Source organism: Suillus subalutaceus (assembly GCF_016647625.1).
Source record: "Suillus subalutaceus strain FC151 chromosome Unknown DFJ58scaffold_122, whole genome shotgun sequence".
NCBI classification, from domain to species: domain Eukaryota; kingdom Fungi; phylum Basidiomycota; class Agaricomycetes; order Boletales; family Suillaceae; genus Suillus; species Suillus subalutaceus.
In genome coordinates this window covers 62,428-85,230 of record NW_024540371.1, presented here as the reverse complement: position 1 = coordinate 85,230, position 22,803 = coordinate 62,428, and the positions used below count along the sequence as shown (strand labels likewise).

At 47.5% G+C, this 22,803-nt stretch overlaps 8 protein-coding genes across 8 annotated transcripts; 3 read left to right on the top strand and 5 right to left on the bottom strand.

Moving 5' to 3' along the window:
• The first annotated feature begins 53 nt into the window (after positions 1 to 53).
• On the top strand, positions 54 to 2,129 carry DFJ58DRAFT_807629 (membrane bound O-acyl transferase family-domain-containing protein). Its single transcript, XM_041391246.1, has 4 exons — positions 54 to 771; positions 834 to 1,165; positions 1,219 to 1,246; positions 1,305 to 2,129. Exons 1-4 carry the CDS (start codon positions 403 to 405, stop codon positions 1,785 to 1,787), a joined length of 1,212 nt encoding a protein of 403 aa, XP_041239641.1. The 5' UTR covers positions 54 to 402; the 3' UTR covers positions 1,788 to 2,129.
• A 1,144-nt stretch (positions 2,130 to 3,273) lies between these two features.
• DFJ58DRAFT_807618 (general amidase) lies at positions 3,274 to 5,641 on the bottom strand. Its single transcript, XM_041391245.1, has 10 exons — positions 5,451 to 5,641; positions 5,308 to 5,419; positions 5,085 to 5,244; positions 4,919 to 5,031; positions 4,725 to 4,867; positions 4,297 to 4,670; positions 4,196 to 4,242; positions 3,839 to 4,140; positions 3,640 to 3,782; positions 3,274 to 3,580 (listed from the first exon to the last, which is right to left on the bottom strand). The coding sequence occupies exons 1-10, from the start codon at positions 5,594 to 5,596 to the stop codon at positions 3,459 to 3,461; spliced, it is 1,662 nt and encodes a 553-aa protein (XP_041239640.1). The 5' UTR covers positions 5,597 to 5,641; the 3' UTR covers positions 3,274 to 3,458.
• A 1,280-nt stretch (positions 5,642 to 6,921) lies between these two features.
• On the top strand, positions 6,922 to 10,108 carry DFJ58DRAFT_666327 (P-loop containing nucleoside triphosphate hydrolase protein; the record flags this gene model as incomplete). Its single annotated transcript, XM_041382553.1, has 2 exons — positions 6,922 to 7,925; positions 9,340 to 10,108. 2 exons carry the CDS (start codon positions 6,922 to 6,924, stop codon positions 10,106 to 10,108), a joined length of 1,773 nt encoding a protein of 590 aa, XP_041239639.1.
• Positions 10,109 to 10,590: 482 nt separating this feature from the next.
• DFJ58DRAFT_666344 (kinase-like domain-containing protein) lies at positions 10,591 to 12,934 on the bottom strand (the record flags this gene model as incomplete). Its single annotated transcript, XM_041382555.1, has 7 exons — positions 10,591 to 11,116; positions 11,170 to 11,298; positions 11,351 to 11,548; positions 11,600 to 11,841; positions 11,891 to 12,048; positions 12,101 to 12,273; positions 12,327 to 12,934. 7 exons carry the CDS (start codon positions 12,932 to 12,934, stop codon positions 10,591 to 10,593), a joined length of 2,034 nt encoding a protein of 677 aa, XP_041239638.1.
• Positions 12,935 to 13,865: 931 nt separating this feature from the next.
• Positions 13,866 to 15,483, top strand: DFJ58DRAFT_807606 (uncharacterized protein). The gene is made up of 8 exons (XM_041391244.1): positions 13,866 to 14,048; positions 14,100 to 14,145; positions 14,198 to 14,340; positions 14,389 to 14,784; positions 14,836 to 14,870; positions 14,917 to 15,056; positions 15,079 to 15,157; positions 15,210 to 15,483. The coding sequence occupies exons 1-8, from the start codon at positions 13,872 to 13,874 to the stop codon at positions 15,346 to 15,348; spliced, it is 1,155 nt and encodes a 384-aa protein (XP_041239637.1). The 5' UTR covers positions 13,866 to 13,871; the 3' UTR covers positions 15,349 to 15,483.
• Positions 15,484 to 17,145: 1,662 nt separating this feature from the next.
• On the bottom strand, positions 17,146 to 18,516 carry DFJ58DRAFT_688478 (uncharacterized protein). Its single transcript, XM_041383346.1, has one exon. It carries the CDS (start codon positions 18,430 to 18,432, stop codon positions 17,317 to 17,319), a length of 1,116 nt encoding a protein of 371 aa, XP_041239636.1. The 5' UTR covers positions 18,433 to 18,516; the 3' UTR covers positions 17,146 to 17,316.
• Positions 18,517 to 18,645: 129 nt separating this feature from the next.
• On the bottom strand, positions 18,646 to 19,182 carry DFJ58DRAFT_641727 (uncharacterized protein; the record flags this gene model as incomplete). Its single annotated transcript, XM_041381361.1, has 1 exon — positions 18,646 to 19,182. A coding segment is annotated over one exon (537 nt), but the record flags the coding sequence as incomplete, so codon positions are not given.
• A 1,995-nt stretch (positions 19,183 to 21,177) lies between these two features.
• DFJ58DRAFT_718100 (uncharacterized protein) lies at positions 21,178 to 21,989 on the bottom strand (the record flags this gene model as incomplete). The annotated part of the gene is made up of 2 exons (XM_041384432.1): positions 21,178 to 21,647; positions 21,812 to 21,989. 2 exons carry the CDS (start codon positions 21,987 to 21,989, stop codon positions 21,178 to 21,180), a joined length of 648 nt encoding a protein of 215 aa, XP_041239634.1.
• Positions 21,990 to 22,803: the final 814 nt, after the last annotated feature.

Below are 22,803 nucleotides of genomic sequence, written 5' to 3'. Positions count from 1 at the left end.
CAATCGTCAGTATGCTTGAAATGGTTATCATCACGTGGGGCGTTCGAACTTCGCGCACAGTCACTAGTCACCGCTTCAACGTTTCAACATCTGAACACCTGAAACCTTTCAGCTGGCTCACAGCTAGTTGCTTTCATCAGGAAAATGCAAATTCCTGTAGGCAGCTGTTTCTAAAGGGACGCGAGTTTTGTGCGATTGCAAGGAACCAAAACATCGAAGAGTCGGGGACACGATTTTCGGTCGCACATCACTGCCACATCTACAACTAGTTGCTGATGCCAGCAGATGAGTGACTGTAATCAATTGCTGTCCTGCAGATAAGTTTCTCCAATTACTATACCTAAGTACAGTTGTGACATACAGCAAAACCTCTCATCCGACCTCCAACCTACTAGATTCGGAATGCGTTTACCGTCTCATATACAACTTCCCTTCCTTACCTTGCAGATTTTGCTTGCCCTCGACCCATCGCCTCCATGGAACTTATTCGGTGCCTTCGCCATCGCATTGATCTGCTCGCTCATCATCAGCCCGAGTGTGTTTGTGAGATCGAACATTGACACTGGCGTCGGCTACGTAGACTACCTGCTAGGATCAGTCGTCGCGAGCTGTGCTGTGCTCGGTTTCTATGCGCTCTTACTGGGGAGGCCATTGAAGAATTTCAAGTCTATAGAGAATGGGAACGAAAAAGTGCACAAATATTGGTGGAAAAGGATCTTCCACGTTGCGTATGTCTTTCAGTCCCCGCGGGGGGTTGGATGGAACTATCAGGTGTGTTTTTACAATCTTTGCGGTTGTAACTCGGACTGGCTCATCCCATTCTTGATTTCCAGGTGAACAATATTCCTGCTGCTCCACGACAACCTAGACACTTGTTCATCCTCACCTCCTCCCTGCGTGCTGCCTGCTACGCAGTCTTGTTTGAAGTCGCGCGGCTGTATGTTTGGTACAACCCTGCATGTGCATCGGTTACGGTCGAGACGCGAAGCTATGTTGCGCGGTGTGCTGACACCATTGCATTCATCGGGCTGACATACTGGGGCTTGAACGCTATCTACTTCGCAATGGCAGCGGGGAGTGTTGCGCTTGGACTGTACGAGCCGAGAATGTGGCCTGACTTGTTTGGGTCTTGGCGAGATGCGTATACCGTTCGACGAGCTTGGGGGTAAGTGAATGTGTCAAGTAGGGTTTTTTCGGTGTTCCTGATATTCTATGCAGGAGGACATGGCATCAGACCTTGAAATGGGTGAGTGCGCTTGACCAAATTTGCGCATATATTAGCTGAAAACGTGTATTCGTGCCAGTTCCTCGCCCCTCTTGGTAAAGCGACATCATCTGTCCTTGGGTTCAACCGCGGTACATCAGGGGCATTGTACGCACAGGTTTACGTTGCGTTCTTATTATCGGGCCTCGTACACACAGGAGGGGATATCGTGCTCTCTGGATCTTCCACCTCTGCTGTATCACGGCCGTTGTTCTCGATGCCATTCTTTTTCTCGCAAGCAGTCGTTATTACCCTTGAAGACGTGTTAATCCGGATCGCAAGACGACTGGGAGTCAAGGATAGCGTGTGGACGAGAGCCTTGGGGTTTTTCTGGGTCGCGGTATGGTTCGGGTGGTGTGTACCCGGATTTGTCGAGAATATGATCAGGGCGGGTGGGGGGATAAGGAAGTCTGCCAGCGGATTGGGTGGGAATGATATGGGCCTCAATTTGGTGCAAGCCGCGATGGTTAGATTGTTTGGGTTTGATATTGGGGAGTTTGCAGAATCATGGTTCGGGGTATGACTGAAGTGATGACAGGGTTCGTGACATAACCTTGTTGAACGCTTGCCTTTCTGAACGGATGAACTGATGAACAACTGAACGTCCGTAATGGTTTTACTAGCACTTAAGGGCGAATGTGTAACTGGATAAAACAGTACTGATTCCGGCTCACAGCAGATACTTATTGTGCCTGGGCCTCGTCACAAGTTACTGGCTCGATTATACCTGATTGTGATCCACCACTAGATCATTTGCCAAACCCCCGCAACAATGTGAGTCTGTTCAATACTATATATGCCATACAAGGTTATATACATAGGGCTCAAGTACGTACGCTGTCTGTGGCACAGATACAACCGCGGTCCATCACAAGACGTATTCCCATGGCAGAACATGCCAGAAGTCAGAGTCAGGGTCATTTTGATCAATCACGAGGATCCGTTGTAGTGGGTATTAATGACCAGACTCAGACACTGTCTTCGTCACCCGCGTTAACTTGAGGCCACCCACCGAGATTTCCTCATCGACAGACTTTGGCATCATACACTGTACAAGCAACATCGATCGTCATGCCCAGTTTAATACATGCTACAGGGAGGAAAGCGAGACACGTGAATTCACACCGTAGGCGAAATGTCCAATTGTGCCGTAGTTTCTCACCCTACACAGCGATTTGATCATTACACTCTCCATTTCTTGCTTCCTCTCGGCATGCTCTTACTTACAGGACAGAACCGGATCTTCTACTCCCCACTGGACTGGCACGGCTGTTCTTCTTTGTCTCGCAAGCATTCATCATTAGAGAGTTGCACAGGGCTGCAAAACACATAGGAGTTAAGGACAGTAGTGTATGGACGAATGTTTTGGGGTATGGTCTAGGTCGCAGTATAGATTGGGTAGTGCCCAATGTGCGTGAAGATACGCCGAGTGCAGGCGGGAGAAAATAAGGCCATCTATATAGGCTTAGAACGGGTGGCATGGTTAGCATTTGATATCGGGGACTTTGCTGAATCTGATCACGGCTTGGACCATCATGCATATGTCATGAGCGGAAATTTGAAGGATTGCCTGAGCTATCTCATCAGGACGCAGCGGAAGATAAAGGGCTGTAAGGCTGATAATGGAATTCGACGGGGACGGAAGTGGGGGGTTAATTCACCTGAAGATACGGAAAGTGAGGACATGCTTCTGTTATCTAAAAACGGTACAAAGGGAATTCCATCGATAGCGGAGTGGCACTCCTTACAAAGCGGTGTTTCCATCCTCGTGGATCTGTTGCGTGACGTGGAACGCAGTTTTTATCTGATACAGCATTCTGACGCATGGTTGAGGCAGTGTATCCCATACTGGTCTACATATATGCTGGCAATTGTTGAGCGGTATATCCAAATCCGACCTTCAATTAGCGTCGGGGGAAATGGGAGATGCTTGTGCATGTAGTTCCGAGGTGTCGCTGGCACCTACTTACATTCTCCGGACGTCAATATAATCATCATGGGGGGACGTCACCGTCTGTCACGAGATAAGGCGTGGTTCAAGGATCAGGTGAGGGACTTCGTGTGAGACCACAATGCAAAGTAGTAGTTCAATATGCGTGCCAGCGCCAATAAGATACAACATATACTGGACCAAGGGGTATATTCAGTATGAATTCATAATCAGTGCTCTGCGTTTTGAAGGTATACCTTGGACTTATTTTGCAGTTGGCATCGCCGCATCGACTATTTCTGTCATCCTTATGACCGCCTCTTCTTCCAGAGTCCGACCGACAAGTTGCAAACAAACAGGGGCGTTTTTGAATTTCTCCGGATCATCTGAATCAATAATCAGAAAACCATGCGCTGAGGTTGTTAAGTGCCGGCACTATACTCACACATTTCGTAAACGTCCTTATCGAACTCGTCGTAGAAAGCATGAGGAGGCGCCTTCCTATCGAGAGTGGAGTCGACAGTGGTCACAGGGAAAATAGCGGCAGGATAGTCGAGCGCATTCCAAACGGCCGTGTAGTCAACATATCTGCCCATTACCTCTCATTGACCTGAGTGCATCATTCCATAATTACAGACACAGACCTGTTCTTCCCATGGGGAGTTGCCGCAAACGGTGCAGCTGGACAGATGATAGCGTCGACAGGCCGTCCTGTCCCAGTCTCTGACGCAGTTGCTTCCCAGTGGTCTAAATATTCTTTCCGGATATTTTGACGCAGTTTCTGCACTTGCCAGAGCTGGTATGCGGTGATGCCGCTATTCTGAGGACGGAAGGATGATACCGCGGCATCTGCGTTGTCCAATTCCATCGATGTAATTATTGGTTCTCCCGTGACAGAGGTCGTGACCATGAATTCCTCAGCGGAAGCGGCGTTCCAGATGTCTCGCTGCACAGTGCTACTAGGTCAATAGATAGGCATAGTAAAAGGCACGACTACTTACCGTAATATCTCCAAGTAACCTGTGCTTGATGGGTTTCCAGTCAACAACTATCACTAAATGAGTACAATATTAATTCAGCAGAGGACTTAGACGAGAAAAACCTTTGTGGCCCGCCTTCTGAAGAGCCGCTTTGGCGATTTCCAGAGACCTCCTGATAGGTGGGTGGGGAACAACGACACCATCATCCCACATAATTGCAAAGCACAAATCCTTGCCAGACCCATGGTCCACAAGATTGTACTCGTCTTCGTCCCACTTCTTCCGAATAACAAGAGGGTCATTGAGCCATGGTTTAGCGTTAACCACAGCTTTCATGAAGATTTTGATACCGACGACGCTGCTTGTCATGGGACCGAACACGGGGAGAACCGAGTCTTGGCCATCAAGTGTGCCACGGGCACCATAGTGCGGTACACGCCCGTATGATGGTCTAAGGCCGTATAGGCCGCAGAACGCAGAGGGAATACGAACAGAGCTATCACGAAGCCATCAGAAGGCTACCACTGATAGCCCCAAATCCTTTTCATACCCTCCGAGATCAGAACCAACTCCCAAGGGGCTTCCTTTGAGGGCAATTAATGCACCCTCTCCTCCTGATGACCCACCCGAGGTCAGAGCGCGGTTGTATGGGTTTGTCGTCCGGCCGAAGACATTGTTGAAGGTTTCTGGCCACTGAAGATACCTCTAGCCTATGAGTATTATTCACGTCGAGGGTGCACTCACTGCAAGGGTTTGCGGAACGTTAGTGCGGACAAATGGCACAGCTCCGCACTCAATCAAAACGTCGACCAGCACTGCGTTTTTATCCGCATACTGCCCAATCCACGAAACATACCCTAGATCACGGTGAATCACAGTGCGTTAAGCTTATGCCAGGATTATTACTTACCTATGGTGGTTTCTAGTCCCTTGATACATAGTTGATCCTTCAGGGAGATTGGTAGCCCGTGAAGGGGGCCAACGACCTTCCCTGTGTTCTTCAAGTAATCATCGAGTTCAGCCGCTCGGGCCAATGCACGATCAACAAAAATTTCCGTCAAGCAATTGACCTCGTTGGCCAGTTAATACAACTTGAATGTCGTCAAACAAAGCTGCCTCGCAATTTTGCTTACAAGTTGATGAGCAACGATGGCCCTCTTGTAGAATGCGATGGTCACGTCTACAGCTGTCCATGCAGCACTTGCAAGTTTCTCCAACAAAACATTCACCGGAAGTATTGGTGATCTCGATTTCTCTCGCGTTCAGAAGGCCACACGTCTCTGGAAAAGCAGATACATCTAGAGTAGAGTCCGAAGGTGGAGTCACAATCCACTCCCGTGGAATAGATTCTAGTTGCCTTTGCTTCTTCTCCGCAACTAGAGCAGTCCAGTGCGGTATGTCTGTGGGGATGGAATTGGCCATAGCTCGACTAGAAGGAAAAGAGTCATCCCTTATTTGATAAAAACAATAAGGACTCGAACGGACAACCCCGACAAATTCTGGACCAGCTGTAGTAGCCAGCTTAAGCAAGACTAAATTATTAACGTCACTGCAATTCATGTCAACTGTAACGCGTGGAATTTATATATCAGAGATTCAGCATCGAAATTTCAAGGTCAAGTTTCAAATATGAAGTGCTGAAACTTGCTAGGCTCGTGACCAGCCTGGCTTGGACAAGTCGAGTGGCGAAACACTTAACATCTCAAAGACGCAGTCCAGACTGGTTACGAGTCTAGAAGCTTGCAACAATGAAGACATTGGATATTCACTGGACTGGCACAGCTAGCAATGTGCCTGCCTCTAGCAAACAGAAGCTGGTGTGACCTCAACTTAATGATGAATCAATTAATCATTGCTACTAATACGCCTGTCTACCCCTACTGACTAAGCTACGCAAATGGTGGCAAACACCCGTCTGTGGCCTGGAGGGTACCCCATTCCAGCGCGATGAAACATGCTGAAACCATGTGTCCGACCGGTCCTCATTGAATCTGGCGCCTGGATGCCCTGATAACAAATTGGGGGTTACATGAAGACAAGTGGCCCGCCTTCGCTGGTCGTCTTTTCCGAGTTGATTCATCGTCAAGTTTGCAGTGATGTGGTTAGGATCGTCTATTGTAAGTCGCATCTGAATCTAGTTCTCGTTCAACATAAAGTATTCACACTGAAAACCAGGGTGCTGCTGGCTCCAGTCATGTCGAGGAAGTTTCACCAGACACATGCAATATCGTCATTTTCGGAGAAACAGGAGCTGGCAAAAGCTCCTTGGTCAATTTAATCGTCGGGCCAGAAACAGCACTAGCATCTTGCGACGCTGAAGGATGTACAGCTGAAACCATGGAGTACTCATATGACCTTGCGATTCACAGCAAGACCTTGAAGGTAAAGTTTTTCGATACAGCCGGTCAGTGCAGGGCGCCGCTCTTCTTGGGTCTTACTGAACTGGATTGCAGGTCTTGGTGAGGGCTCTGAGGGTAAAGTCCCCGACAAGAAAGCTCGGAGACTTTTGAAGGACCTCCTTCGAAGGCTTATGAAGCAGGACGGCATTCATCTCCTCATGCACTGTGTTGATGGCAAAAAAACAGGGGACGGAAGCGATCAAGGCACTCTGCCGCAACTATAAACTATGTACCTTTGAAGTTAAGAAAAGAGTCCCAATCGTCCTCGTCATCACGCGTTTGGAAAGCATAGAACCAGAAATGGAAAAATGGTGGAAGAACAACGAGCGGTTCATCTCAGAGCATAGCATGACCTTTAATGGCCACGCATGTATCACCACGCTGACTGATGATGTGACGCTCAAGGGGCGCCACGACCAGTCATACTACGCCGTCTGCAAACTTATTGAGGAGTATTGTACAAGGTGCGGTATTTCCAGATGCTCATTTTGCTGTATTTTTATTCTGTTAAGTAGGAACGGGCCCAGGAGGAATGGGCGCGAAGTGAATGGGCTTAAGAGGAACAGGCCTAAAAAGTTGTTCAAAAAAATCAAAAGGACCGCACCCCAAAGAATCGGGCCCGAAAAGAACAAGCCTAAGAATATCATACTCTTTGGGGAGACGGGGGCAGATAAAAGTTCACTCGTTAACCTTATGGCGGGAAGGGAGGTGTCAGTCGCATCTCCTGACCTGCAACGTTGTACGATGGATTGGGAAGACTACATCATCGACTTCGGAGATGAGACTTACAAGGTGTTCGATACTATTGGAGTCGAGGAGCCGCAGCTGGGGATCAGAGAGTACCTCGAGTCTGTCGATAGCGCCTATAGGCTCATCAAGGAATTGGACCGACAAGGCGGAGTTGATCTGCTTCTGTTCTGCATTCGCCCCTGCCGAATAAATGCTACGCTTTACAGCAATTATAAGCTGTTTCACGATTACCTCTGCGAGGGGAATGTTCCCATCGTTCTTGTGATCACGCACCTAGAAAGAGAGATGGAGGACTGGTGGGAGAGAGTACAGAGTAAATTCGACTGTTACGGGATCCGGGTCGCTGGTCACGCATGCATCCTCGCCGCTGATGGATTGGATGGCCCATACGAAACCCCTGATGATGAAGCCATGATCCGTAATCTTGTGGAGAGGTTTACTGCCAACGGGCAGAAGCCAGCATGGATAGGAGGGGACAATCTGTTTGTGTCGTTGATGCGTAAGCTGAAGGAGCTACCTGCTGGGAATTTGCGTGTGAAGGGGGTGAGTATTGTCTCTCGCCTGATGAAGCGTTGCGATACATCTCGACGAGTCGCAAGAAAGTTGGCTTATATGATCAAGCAAGACGCGGCTACTAGTTGAGCCCTTTTCAATAACTTACACAGTAGGCTTTGTTGTCATTGATACTTGACGCTTACTACTTGAGACCAACTACAATCTACAGACCGGGAGCCCATTTGTTCTTATTGTTCTTATCTCAGTACCGTTCAAGAAGATCCGAGTCACCTCGGACCTTCTTGAAAGGTACTGACATATGCGTACATTTGCCTGTACTCCAAGAAGCTGAGAGCCGCGCACGAATGGAGCATCCTATACACGTGCCTGCAACATGCTGAATTCATGCCTCGGGTTCCATATTTCAAGCTTAAAATGAAGATACCAGTACCACAAATATCCTTGGAACAACATGCTGAATACATGTCTCCGACTGGCAACCGATCTTCAAATCTGGACAGGCCTGGACCCACCCACGTTGTTTTAAGAATTTGAGGATACTACATGAAGAAAAGTCTGAGGACATTACTGAACACGCAAGTTAAGAGACCGTGACGACTTCGCTGTTCTCTCTCGAGTTAAATTGTCTTCAAGGTTGCAATGATGCCGCGGTCAGGATCGTTTACTGTGAGTTATGTCTACCTCTTCCTCGGCATCAAGTTACTAACTTCCACAATCAGGGCGCCGCCGGTACTGGCTCTAACGATGCCGAAGAAGTTTCTTATTGCACAGACAGCTGCAGTGTTGTCATTTTCGGAGAAACAGGAGCTGGCAAAAGCTCCTTGATCAATTTGATCGCCAGGACAGAAGCGGCACCGATATCCCCCGACGCCACGGGATGTACAACTGGAACCAAGGAGTACATGCATGACATTTCGATTCAAAACAGGACCTTAAAGGTAAAGCTTTTAGATACAGCCGGTGAGTGCAGGTCGTCGCTACCAGCGGGTGTTACTGATCTAGATTGTAGGACTTAATGAGGGCTCTGAGGGCACAGTCCCCGCCGAGGAAGGTCGGAAAGTTTTGAAGAAGCTCCTTCAAAAGCGCATGGGGCAGGATGACATTAACCTCATCATGTACTGTGTTCAGGGTACGAAACAGGGCCGGCATGGAATCAAGGGGCTCTGCCGCAACTACGAAATATGCAAGTCCGAAGTTCAGGGTCGAATTCCCATCGTCCTTGTCGTTACAGGTTTGGAAAACATGAAAACAGAAATGGAACAATGGTGGAGGAATAATGAGCGGTTCATATCAGAGCACAGCATGGCCTTTGCTGGCCACGCATGTATCACCACGCTGACAGATGATGCGACGCTCAGGGGGCGCTGCGACCAGTCATACCGCGCCGTCTGCAAACTTATTGAGGAGTGTCGTACAAGGTGCGAATCTTTTGATCCATTTTGTGCTGTACGTTTTTCTAATATACACATTCACATTGTCAAGTAGGAACGGGCATCGAAGGGACGGTCCCAAAAAGATTGTACTCTTTGGGGAGGCAGGGGCAGGCAAAAGTTCGGTCGTCAACCTCATGGCAGGGAAAGAAGTAGCAGCCGCATCTAATGACATGCAGCGCTGTACGCTGCATTGGCAAGACTATACCATCGATTTTGGTGGCGAGTCTTATACAGTGTTCGATACCGTTGGACTCGAGAAGCCACAACTGGGAATCAATGGGTACCTCGACTCTGTCGAGAACGTATATAGGCTCATCAAGAAATTGGACCAACAAGGCGGTATTGATCTACTTCTGTTCTGCATTCGTGCTGGCAGACTCAGTCCTGCAATCCAGAGCAATTACCGGCTCTTTCACGAATTCCTCTGCGAGAAGAAGGTTCCTATTGTCCTTGTATTCACGCACCTTGAAAGAGAGGTGAGGATGGAGGATTGGTGGGAGAGACAACAAAGTACCTTCGAAAAAAAATATGGGTTCCAGGTCACTGATCACGCGTGCATCACTGCCGCTAACAGATTGGAGGGTCGACACAAAATCCTTTATGAAGAATCACGCGCCACGGTCCGCACCCTTGTGGAGAAGTTTACTGCTGACGAACAGAAGTCATCATGGATAGGAGGGAACGGCCGGTTCGTGTCGTTAATGCGTAAGCTGAAGGAGCTACTTCCAGAGCCTTTGGATCTGAAGAAGAAAGATATTGTCTCTCGCCTCATGCAGCGATGCAGTTTGTCTCCAGACGTTGCAAGACAGCTGGCTGAGATGATTAAGCAAGGCTAGTAGAAGTAGTTATTCTCTTTTCGATACCCACACTCAGATTTGCTTCTAGATTTTGTGCTCGTTGATACGTTACACTAGGACTTCCCGTTTACTGATGCTCACTCGCGAGCCTATCTGTATTTCAGCATGACGGTTTGAGTTACACTTAGACTATGTGTAGAGTTCAATTCGCTGCGGGGAAGGTCGATTGAGATAAGGCGTCCCTATCCACAATGACATTGTGATTTGAAAACAATTGTCCTTCATATGGTCGGGTGTGTTAAGGTTTAAGCACTCAAAAACACTATGAATCACGCATTACGTCTGTATCGAGGATGTATGAAGTGAGCTGTCCAGCCAACCATTAAAATCTACGTGATCTACTTCACCTATAACATCTGAATTGGGCTGTGTGCGTATGTGGGCTAGAGAACAAAGAAAGGATACGAAAGCGCAGATCGACAAAGCACAATAGATGCGTGCGAGAAAGATGAACAGGGGGGCTATGAATATGGCAGACCTCCCCCGCCAGTCCCGTTTCCTCCTCCCGTCCGCCGTGGGGCACGACCACCGAATGATGGTGGACCAGAGCCCATAGGAGCCACGGGTCGTGGCGGTAGATGAGAAGGATGGTCCATGGTACGCGGAGCTTGACGTGGCAGGTGCATCCCACGGGGAGGATACCCAGCGCCGTGGGCTGGTGGACGTCCGAAAGGGGGGTGCTGGCCGCCGGGATGTTGGCCACCAGGATGCCCAGGATGCTGACCACTGGGATGCTGACCGCCCGGATGCTGACCACCAGGAGGTTGACCACCGCCTTGATGTTGCAACAAAGCAGACACAATGACAGGCGGTGGGGGACCTGGTCTGAACGCATCACGATGCGGAGGTCCACGAGAATAGAACCCGGGGGGCTGGTTTGGCAAAGGGTGGGGCCTGAAGTAGCCATCGGGAGGCATAATACCTGGTGGCGGCTGGTTGCGTCGCCCGCGCTTATCAAATTCGTGGGAAGCTTCGTATGACGGCAGACTGGGTGGATAAAGGGTGAATGGAACAAGTACGAACAAATCAGCAATACTCACGTTTTAGGGTCAGCAGGAAGTGGGTCCGTCCAGAAATAATCATGGTCAAGGGCTTGTGAGGCAGTGATACGATCTCTTGGGTTGCATGTGAGGAGCTTATCCAGGAGGTCGCAGGTCTCAGGGCCGATACTTGCAAAACAGTTAAGCATAAACTAAAAGCGTTGCGAAAATGAGAACCGACCTTTCATACGCGGCTCTCAGCTTCTTGGAATAAGTCTGATTGAACCGCTTTACGCCTTCGCACCCTGGCAGTGCATCATAATTTGGCCAGGTATGCTGATTCGGAGTACCACACAACTGCCAAATCTTCTCCAATTGGTCAATATCCGACGATCCAGGAAGAATCGGCCTGCGCATGAACATTTCTCCCAGAACGCATCTGCAGAGGATAAATTCAACAACTGCCCCAAAGATGTCGACAAACACAAACCCTATGCCCCAGATGTCTACTTCTCCACCATACTGTCGAGCACCGAGGAGTAGTTCTGGAGGACGGTACCACCTTGTCACGACACAGTTTGTATACTTCTTTTCTCTCCCACGCTGATCCATGACTCCATGGATAACGCTCGGATCATACGCACGCGCTAGACCGAAATCTGCTATCCGGAGCGAGCCGTTGTTATCGATGAGAAGATTGGCAGCTTTCATGTCTCGGTGTAGGATGTGATTCTGTGAACGGTCATAAGACAAAATGGAGGGTGAGAAAATGAGGACGAACACGATGCATATATTCCGTTCCTTCCAAAAGTTGTTTCATGTACAATTTGATATGGCTGGGTTGGAGCTTTACTCGCTCGTTCTCCAATAGGCCAGCAAGGTCGTGGTCCATGTATGGAAATACCATGTAAACAGAGAGGGGCGAGTTCTTGCCATTGCCTGGTGCACGGTGTCGGTGATCATGTATGACATACAATATATGAGCACTCACTACGGACGACGAACATATCCAGGATTTCGATGATGCATGAATGGTTCATTGCCTTGAGAATTTTGATCTCGCGCAAGGCAGTTACAGGCATGCCCTCCTTCTCGTTATGCATAAGAATACGTTTGAGGGCCACCAGACGCCCGGTGAGGTGATGCACTGCCTTGTGGACCTCTCTGAGCAAGGTGAGCAGTGCGCTCAGTAGTAGTGCAACAGGCGTAATACATACCCAAAAGTACCTTCGCCGAGTTTCGCAGTGGCGTCGTAGTCACTTTGTTGGCCACAACCTAAAAAGATGTGACCGTATGCCTCCTGCTCTTGCTTTCTCGTACGCTGCACAGGGACACGTTTCCGCTTATGCTCCGCCGGTGGTAATCGTTGCGTCGCGTCAACTGCGGTATCCTTCTTCTCCGTCACCGGTTCTTCATGAGCCGACGGAAGCGGAAGTGGCGACGGAGAGTGGGTGTCTCTAGGCGCTGGGGGCCGTTTCAAAGGAATTGCAATCGAGATAGCTGCGTGAGGGGGTAGGGTATCATCTTTGGGTCGTTCAGGGGTGGGGACGGGAGGTGGAGAAGAAGGTGGTGGTGGTGGTGTGTGGCGGACCTGTATGTGATTTGAAGCCAAAGGTGATGGAGAAGGATGACGAGATACACCCGGGGAAACAGGACGATACTGATCGTCACGGTCGTCATCGTGAGCACGAGGTGCCACAGAACGACGACTCTCCGTATGATAGGTATCGCGATCAGCATCACGCCCTGCTTCAATGTGATTTGGGTGGTCCCTATCATAAGAGTCCCATGAACGTTCGCGTTCGCGACGCGGCGAGTGGCGCATAGGACGACGATAGCGGTCGTCCATCCGTGAGTAGTTGTCATTGTCCGATGGTACCCCCCAGCGATTATGGTCATTATGACGGGCGCGTTCCCAACCCCCATCACGCATCCTTTGGTCATGTAATCTGTCCACGCCATAGTCACGACGAGGCGGACTATAATTGACCGCTGGAGAGCGACGTGAGGGCAATCTGTGCTTTCCTCGGTGTGAAGAAGAAGAGGAGGACCGGGAACGGGAGCGGTCAGGTGAATGAGATGACAATGAAGAAATATCGCGTTCCCTTCCGTAGACACGACCATCATATCTATCTCGTGCTGGAATATAGGTGTCATGAGCAGGCCTATAAGGGTCCCGTGGAAGGTCCCAGGCAGGGGGACGACGGTCGCCTTCTCTACTATAGGAAGGAGGCCAATGATTAGGTATTTGAGCACCACCCCTCTTGCGAGACTGGTCATAGTGAGGCCTGGGCCTGCCGTTGCGCTGGTCATCCTCCCGAATGCGCCTCTCGTCGTCTTCGGATCTCTCATAAACCGAAGGATGCCTTCTATCCATCATAGGACTAATTCTCTGAGTAGAAGGACCAGGCGCATCTGGACCATTTGTTTTCTTCTTGAAAGGAAACTTGACCTTGGTCTCGAACTTGGAAGGAGCTGGCTTGGGTGGTAGGGGAATTACTGTTGGGCGCGGAGAAGGTGGCAAAGAGTCATCGACTTCGCCTTCTTCTGGCGACGATGTGGTAAATCTCTTTGCTGGACGTTCATTATGAGGTACGTCTGGAGCTGCCCGTTTGTTTGAAGTCTGAAGCATTACACGGTGACGAAGAATGAAGTGCGACCACAGGAATTAAAAGCAACTCTCGGAGAAAAAGGTCGGCTGACGTAATATCAATACATTTATGTAAATGAAAATCCGAGTCTTTGTAAGTCAAGTCCCTGACATGAATATGGCGCTATCTAACGATGACCAGATCAAGGAGATTATTGTTATCGGTGCAGGCGTCGTCGGCCTCACCACAGCGTTCAAAATTCAGGAGCAGGGCGCCTATCGTGTCACCATCGTCGCTGAGACCTTACCCACAGATCCAAAGTCAAGCAGATACACCAGTCACTGGGCGGTGAGCAGTTATCTTACCAGACATGTTTAAGTTTTGGCTGATGATCCATAGGGTGCACATCATGTCAGCCATGCTTACGATGATCAAAGACAGCGAAGTATGCTGCTTTTTGACTGCATGAACAAATATGTCACACCCTAGTCATACAGAGCTTGATCAGGATACCTTCCATGCATTATGGCAGCTATCAGAACCAGGTGGTGCAGCCGAGGGTTGTTTCTTGCGCCACACCCAAACTGAATATCACGGAGATGATCTCACTGATGCTGAATGGCTTCATTATATGCCAGATGTATGAACACAGACTTGCATTCATGGCTGTCATTCTCACTTGTATCAGTTCAAATATTTAGATACGAATGAACTTCGTGGTCCAGCAAAGATGGGCTTCTCATTCAGCACAGTCACCATGAATACACCAGCCTACCTCAACTGGCTCATGTCCTCTTTCCTTGCGAAAAACGGGACTATTCTGCGCGTGTCCCTGCAGCACATCAGTCAACTTCTTGAGCGAGGAACCAGTCCGTACACGGGTGCCCATTCATACCGTGACGTCGATGCCATTGTTGTCTGCGCTGGTCTTGGCGCCCGCAGCCTAGGAGGCGTTGAAGATAAGGACGTATATCCAATTCGCGGGCAAACAGTGCTACTTAGAGCTCCTTGGATCAAGTTCGGGAGGACTATGACTGAGGCTGACGGGACTTACACTTATACGATGCCAAGAAGCAATGGCGATGTGCGATTTCTGAGAACCATGCAAGATATGTTCTCTGATTGTTTTATATAGGTGCTGTGCGGCGGCACGAGAGTACCTAATGACTGGTAGTTCTCTCAAATTATCTTTTAGTTGAATTCTCAGCTATTACAGGTACCCGATTCCGCGTCCTGAAATAACTGAGGACATTCTTGCGCGGGCCCTGCAGCTCACCCCAGAGCTTGCACCCCCACAGACACGTGTCGACCGTGAGCCCATCGTCGAGGACCTCCGTCCAATCATTATTGAGCCAGGTTGTGGTCTGCGCCCTGGGAGAAAGAGGTGGCATCAGACTCGAAGTCGAGTGGGTTGATGCGCCCGCGCGAGGTAAAGTGCCTGTGGTGTATAACTACGGGTGAGTGACGTTACACTAGCCCATGCTGCCCTAATTACGTGCACATTTCTAGACACTCTGGTTATGGCTTCTTATCGTCATGGGGCTCAGCGAGCATGGCTTTGGACTTGCTGGAGGGTGCTCTCACAACGGGCGCTCCCACAAATGCAGACATATGCGTCGATCATCCATCTGGAAATTCAGGAAACTGAGGTGATGTGAAAGGCCGCCTATTGTACTAGCAGCGCGTGGAAAGGCGAATGTATGGATGTAGAAACAAGTGTAGGATGACACAAGCAACCAATATCCAAAGTATACAACCGAATCTGTCGTGCGTGGATCAGAAACTGTGGTGATGATCGATTCAATAATGTACCTTGCTATCATCGTCGCTCTCCGCCCTTGTAGAATCCTTGAACACTCTGCGCCGCTTCCGAAGCTCACCTGCGGGCGATGTCTGTGGCAGAGAAATCAATTCTTGCCACCTTCCTTCTGCGAGATTAGCGAGCACCGTGGAATTTTCCTCCGTAGCGAATTTGTCGAAACCGACTCGAATTAGTGTAAGCCACTTACGTGTGATATAGCACCTGGACTGGTCTTGAGCAAGGAGCACAAGATGGCTGATGCGCCTGTAATCGGCTGGACCAGCTTTGAACACAACACGCAATCCAAATTTCAGCCCCGACCACTGGTGAGGGCAACCTCTGCGCTCTTACCCTTGTGTGCTCAGGCGTTCGGCCGTAAGCAAATATGGCGTACTCCACCTTAGCCTCTTCATGTACCAGCATAGCCTTCATAAGAAATATCAGGGGACTAGAGAACACAGTTAGTCCAGGGAGAACTGCTGTAATGTATAATGAGAGACATACTAGAATCTTCGAAGTTCTTCAGGAAAGATTCTTTGCTTCTCCTTCGATTCAAGCACCGAATAGGGACCGGTTGATGTGGACCTCCCCCTTGATATATCGTCTTGTAGTGGCGCCAGGACGATTGTCACTGGTATCGGTCCAGACCGACTCGTGACTCGGCATCCACGTAGATGCCAGGAGGATACGGTGACGATAAATTTCTATCATCCGGCGAGCATCGATGGCTTCATCAATCGGGTTTTCGGAAAGTGAGTTGATAGCGTACTAGTACTGCCGGAAAACACTAGGGCGTTAGAGGATATTGTATTGTGTCTCGGACAGTAGTTCAAGGAAAGCTTTGTGGCCAGGAGTGGGTGGAGCATCAAGACGATAGTGGACAGTGGTGAATTGTCAAGCTGATAATGATTAGTCGATCGGGGAGTGGCAGTGGGCGGGGGCATAAACATGTAGAGCTGGATGCTAATTCAGAAAATGAGACAACCGCGGCGAGGTGGGTAGATGCAAGATGCAAGAAGCTCTACACTACCTTGCTGATTCCCGCACAGACTAACCTCTGCGCTAATTAAGCTCAAACCTCTGTTAGCCCAGAAAATCAACTGTCAGGAGTATGCAGGCCATCCAATGGTAGTAAAATAATGGAGTGCAGAACTGACTCGAGGTGAAGGCGTGCTCCATTATAGTTGACGTCTCATTAAACAGATTAATAGTAATCAATTTAATGTATCGCAACGGCGCCAGCCTCCGACCGAGCATCATAGGGAGCTTCCGGATCCGGTGGCGTACTGATTATGTCAATAGTTAATCCTTGTGGCACTACGTCGGACGAACTCTGCTTGTATTGGGCCGTAGTCACATCCGCGCAACAGGACGAGTACAAGGCCGACGTGGAATGGTTGCAGAGTACGGGGCTGTTATTTTCCCTGAAAATCGTTCCCCTGCCCGCTGATTCCCGATTTCGTATCAGTTTTGCACATATGTGATCCGCTCGAGCAACTCGGGAAATTTCGTATTCAAGCAGGAAATTTCAGATCTGACCCGCTGGCGCTCGACCTCATCATGTTACACCATGACAGAAAGCCAGAGTACGAACTTGTCACCTATAGAGGTCTGGAGTGTGGAACTCCCGCTACCTTTAGGTAGACTCTAGAGGGTCTTTCTTTTTTTTTTTGGACAAGCGAGTCTATTATATAGCTACTGACACTGTCTAGTCCTATATAAACGCTTATAGCGGTATCAGGGATACCGGTCCGAGGAAAAAATGCACTTACGCACTCCCTAGTTACTAGGGGTGTGTGGGGCTCTGTGAACTACCTAGGTTGCCTCGGTCTGCGGGGGCCTGTGTAGTGTAATACCCACTAAAACCTCGAGGGAAGTTATCCAGTTTTTTGGTTTATTTGGTGCAGTGACTTTTGACCATGTTGAGTGGACTAGGTTGTATGTCTTTTTGTTTCTTTTTATTTTGCTTGCTGTTACTCTATCTAGTTGTAAACGTTTGTCTATTGCGTTCATCCACCTTCTTTTTATTTTTTCTTCGTCTTGGGGTATTTCTTGTATTACGCGTTCGCATCTCAATACCCATATTAGGTAAGCTGATTCGGATATGATTATTCTGAGTAATCTTGATGCGCCTCGTTTTGACTCTGCCTTTTTGTTATCTTCTGGGTCTAGTTCATCGGGGTTGTGTGGTATTTTGAGTGATCCGCATCCTAGTATTAGGCCAATTGATATGTTAGGCCAAGGTGCTATTTCTTCGGGCCATAGGGAGTTTGCTAGTTGCCATATAGTTTTTACAGTGACGTTGTTGCATTCTGTTAAAATGTGTTCTATTGATTCAACGTCTTCTTTACATGTAGGGCATAGGGCTCTGTGTTCTAGTGTGGCGATTTGCGACCAGAAGTCTCCTACTTTGTAAGCATTGTTTAACGCTTTATATGTGAAGGTTTGAAATTTTTTGGATAGATCTTTATGTTTTCTATTGAGCCATATTGTTCGGTCTGTCTCAAGTTCATTAGAGACTTCATGGACTGCGTGGCGGGTCATGTCTAGGAGGCCTAGCGTGCGCCTCTTGTATTCTGGGTTTGGGGAGGCTAATATTCCTTTGTATGCTAGGGCTTGCGATATTTTGGAGAGTTTTGCTCCTTGGAGGTCGAAATTCTGTGGTATAGTGGTATTGATTTGATCGTAAGTGTCTTTTGTTGCACCTAGTCCTGCTAGTCTGTCCGCCTCTTCGTTTCCTTTAATCCTGTTGTGGCCTTTTACCCATCTGAAGGCTGTTGGTGCTAATCTGTTTCTTAGGTGGTATGCTGTCGCTTTAAACAGCTCTTTGTTCGCTATGTTTATCCATCCGCGTTCTTCCCAATTTTTTAGGTTTTTTGTTAGTCCGTCTATGACATACCGCGAGTCAGTGATGATTATTGCTGGTGACATTGGGTTTAATGATTGTATTCCGACTAGGACCGCCGTTATCTCTCCCACTTGGTTTGATTGATTTGGACCCGGCACTTTTATCGATTTGTTTAGGGGGTGATTGTCGTCTATCCATATACCGCTTCCACATTGTGCGTTTTCCTTACCATTGTTCAAGCAGGAGCCATCTGTGTATATCTCAATTGTTGGGTCTGATGTCCCTCGTCCTATTCCTGGTCTTGGGTGTCTGTGTGCTGGGTTTTGTAAGTATGTGTTGTTTTCGGTGAATATTCTAAAGCATTCTGTTAGGTTCAAGTTCTCCGTCACCGATGGATCGAACATTATGTCGCTGTTCCTCTGGTTTACTGCTCTTTCGTTTTTTTCTTTTCTCTGGTGTGTAAGTGTTAGATTGTCGTCTGGCGGGATATGTGAGGGATTGAGTTTTGGGGTTAATTTGGTCAGTATGTTCGCGGCCGTGTTTGCGCATTTATGTGGGTTTTTGCAGCCATCTCTTCTATCTATTTTACATTGATCGCATGCGCAGTTACTTCTTGTGTGGTGTGTGGGGTCATTTGTGAGTCTTTTGCTTATTGTTTGTAGGTCTTTGATCGATTTGGCTGTATGGCTGTTTTGTAAACAGGTGTCACGCAGTTTGTTGTATGTGCGTGGGGGTACTCCCATGTGAAACCATGCAGGGAGTTGTTGTTTAAGGTGAGTGGACAGTTTTCTCGGGGCGAAGCTCATTTTATATGTTTTTGCGGCTTTTAGCATTGCTATCACTTCTTTTGGGAGTTTGTTGGTTCTGGGGCCTTGGCACGGCTGGTTTCCACGATGTTAGTAGGGTTTCGATGTCCATAGCAGGTTCTCATTCCCTCCGGTTTCATGGAGTTGATGAGGGCGTCTGTTGTGAAGGCCCATGTGGGGCGGTTAGGTGCAGGTGTCGATATATGAGCTTAACCACGTTATGTTTATCGCTTGGTTTCGCGCTTCTATGTCTAGGAGTCCTATTCCTCCTTCTTCTCTGGGTCTTTGTAGTCTTTTTAGACTTATCAGGGGGGAGCATGTATTGTTCCAGATGAACCTCCTGATGGTTTTGTTTATGGCTGATTCTATTCGTTTTGGCATGCCTTGGGCTTTTGTTAAGAACTGAGTCATTCCTCCAACTAGCATTTGGATTATTAGTTGTTTTCCGTCGAGGGTAGGATGACTCTTGTTCCAGGTGAGTAGTTTCTGTTCGATTTTGTCTATTATTGGTTCCCAGGGTGTAGCGTTATCTATCTCGTTGCCTATCCATGCTCCTAATGATCTGATAGGTGTGCCGTCTTTGGCAATTCTGATATTGTCATTCCATGGGGAGTCTTCTTCGTTTAGTTTTCTCGCGGTTATTATTTCTTCTCTGTGTTTCTTTGTGCCGATCGGTAAGATTTCTGTCTTTTCGAGATTAAATTTTGCTCCTGACGCTAAACACCACTTTTGTAGTATGTTTTGTAGGTCATTGTAGCTGTCTCCTTTTTTAAGGAAAATCGTCGTGTCATCTGCATATAAGTTCACGATTGTCCATTGGGTTAGTCCGGGTATTTTATATCCAGATAGTTTATCTGAGTTTCTTAACTTGCATGCTAGGGGTTCGATCGCTAGATCGAAAAAGAAGGCATGATAATGGGTCACCTTGGCGTACCCCTCTCGTTACTTTGAAGGGGTCACTTAAGAAGCCGTTGATGGCTACTTTGGTGTTAGCATTGTTGTATAGCGATTGTATTGTTCTTGTGAACATATCTGGTAGGCCAAATTTCTGGAGGGTTTTTATTATATAGTCATGTTTTATTTTATCATACGCCTTTTCTTGGTCTAGGGCAACAATTATGCCATCCGTTTCCATGACGTCTGCGTATGCTATCATCATTTGTGTTAGTCTTATTGGATCAAAGATTGATCTTTTCAGTATGAACGCTCTTTGATCTGGGTGTATTAATGTATGTATTTCTTTTGCTAGTAGCATGGCTAGGCATTTTGTTAATGTTTTGTAGTCCGTATTCAGAAGTGTTATTGGTCTATAGTTGTCGATCTAAGCACGGTCTTTTTTTTTTGAATAACGGGCACATCCAGCTGAGTGCGAAGTCTGAGTCTTTTGTTATACCGTGAGTTTGTATGTCGTTGAATACCATTTTAAGGGTTTTTATGACGTTGAAGTTTGGTTTTTCTTTTGATTGATCTTCTTTATGTCTTTCATGTAGTTTCTTCCAGGTTTCGTATGGAATGCTGTCTATACCTGCGGCACTTCCTGCTTTTGATGCGTATAGTGCTTCCTTTATCGTTTGTTCATCTAGTAGGTTGTTCAGTGGGGAGTTTGGTGAGTTCATTCTTTGTTCAGCTGGTATTTCATTAATACATTCGTGTATCGCTTCCTGTCTTCTTTCTTCTAGGGCTTGATGTTCCCCTTGTGTTTGTAGGTCTCAGGTGATATTCTTTGGCGATTTCTGCCATCTTTGCAGAGTTCGTTGTGAATCTGTTAGTGTTGGGTATCCTCATTCAATGTATTAGGTCTCTAGGTTTTCTAGGGTTGTTTATACTTGACCAATATTTGCTTATGGTTTCTCCTTTTATTGACCATTGCGCTTGTGATTTTAGGTTCGCGTTCTTATGGCGTTTTTTCTTGAGGTGCTCTATTTCTTTTTCTAATAGGATCTTATTAATATGTTTGTCTTCAGATGTGTCTATCTCTTGCACGTTTGAGGAGGATCGTACGTCTTTCCTGAGTTTATTTATTCAATGATTTATCTTAGCGAGGTGGGTCTTTGCCGTTTCTTTTGCTTCTGAGTTCATTTGTGTTTTTAGGGATTCCCATAACGTTTGTGGGTTCTCAGTCTCTGTTCTGTTCTGGCTGGTGAGTCTTTCTATTTTTTCTTGTGTTTTTATTCCTAGTTTTATGATTTTGTCTATTAGTGATTTGTCGGATAGGATTCCGAGGGGCCAGGACCTTCTACCTTTACCTATATGTGGGACTCCCGGTGGGGCGAATCTTACGAGCACAATGTTATGATCCGTTGGGATGGAACAACGGTGCAATCTCCATTCTGACGTGCTTTCGTGATGCGTTGTTGATGTATATATTCTGTCCAGGCGCGACATAGTGTTGGTATTACTATTGAATGTGAACATTCTGGTTGTTGGGAAGGTGTGTTGCCACGTATCTTGTATGCTTAGTTCTAGTCTAAAGTCCCTTAGTGCTTCGGCAGCTTGTTCAGTTGTCAGGTTTTGCGGGGGCTCTATCAAGTGGGTCTTCCGTTAAATTAAAATCTCCCATCATGAAGTCCATTGTGCCTAGGTTGTCTAGTCTCCATTTGTTTTTAATGTCATTCCAGAAAGGTGGGTGTTCTCTTGGATCGTTTGGTGCGTATACATTCAATATTTTTATAGTTTTTTTGGCCATGCCATTTGATTGTTAGCGCTATCGCTCTTCCAGGTATGAGGGTGGTCATTTTTGCGTCCGATGTGTTTATCTTTTCTTTGTTTAGCACGAAGGCTACTCCTGCTGAGTTTCCGGTCCTTGTTGGATCACTTGAGTTTAGTACTAACATTTGTCTTCGCGAATAGGGTTTCGATTTGCGATTCATGGTCGTTTGACAGGTGTGTTTCTTGTAGGCATAGAATGTCTATTTTTTCGTCTCTTACTAATTTATTTACTAGTGGCCATTTATTTATTTGGCCTGGGCCGAGCGTGTTGGATGCTCTGCCCTTTATATTCAGTGTGGCGAGAATTATATTCGCACGTGAGCGTTTGTTTGGGTTTGAATACACTGTGTTTGCGTCAACCTGATGAGGTCTGGGGTGTACTACGCCTCCGATCTCCCGAGGTGCTTCATTGAGGGGAGCTCCGGCAATGGAAAGCAGCCTCTCTCTGCTCCTTGGGAGGCTGAAACCATGGCCGAGAAAAGAACCAAGGGGGGGGGGTTGTATTAAGGTTTGTTTCTGTAGTCGATTTTACTTAACTTATCTTACGACTCTGTTACAGTCAAGTACGCCCCTATTCATTTTCCTCCTCTTACATCATTGTATTACATCACGATCGCATCTTGCCGTCGCTAGACGATCTATTCTTGTTATCTCTGACTCGTCTCTATTCTTGTTATCTCTGACTCGTCTCTATTCTTGTTATCTCTGACTCGTCTCTATTCTTGTTATCTCTGACTCGTCTCGTCTTATCTCTGACTCGTCTTATGATCTCATTGTACCGGCCCTAAAGTCGTTACCGTTCACTATATAAACTTGTCCTGTACTATGTAGTTCTTTACTTTAATCTTACTAGGTTTTACCTGGAACTTCCTTCGCTTAAGACCTCCAATCTTAAGTCATATTGAACTTGATTCAAGTCGAGGACACTCTCCTTGTCTT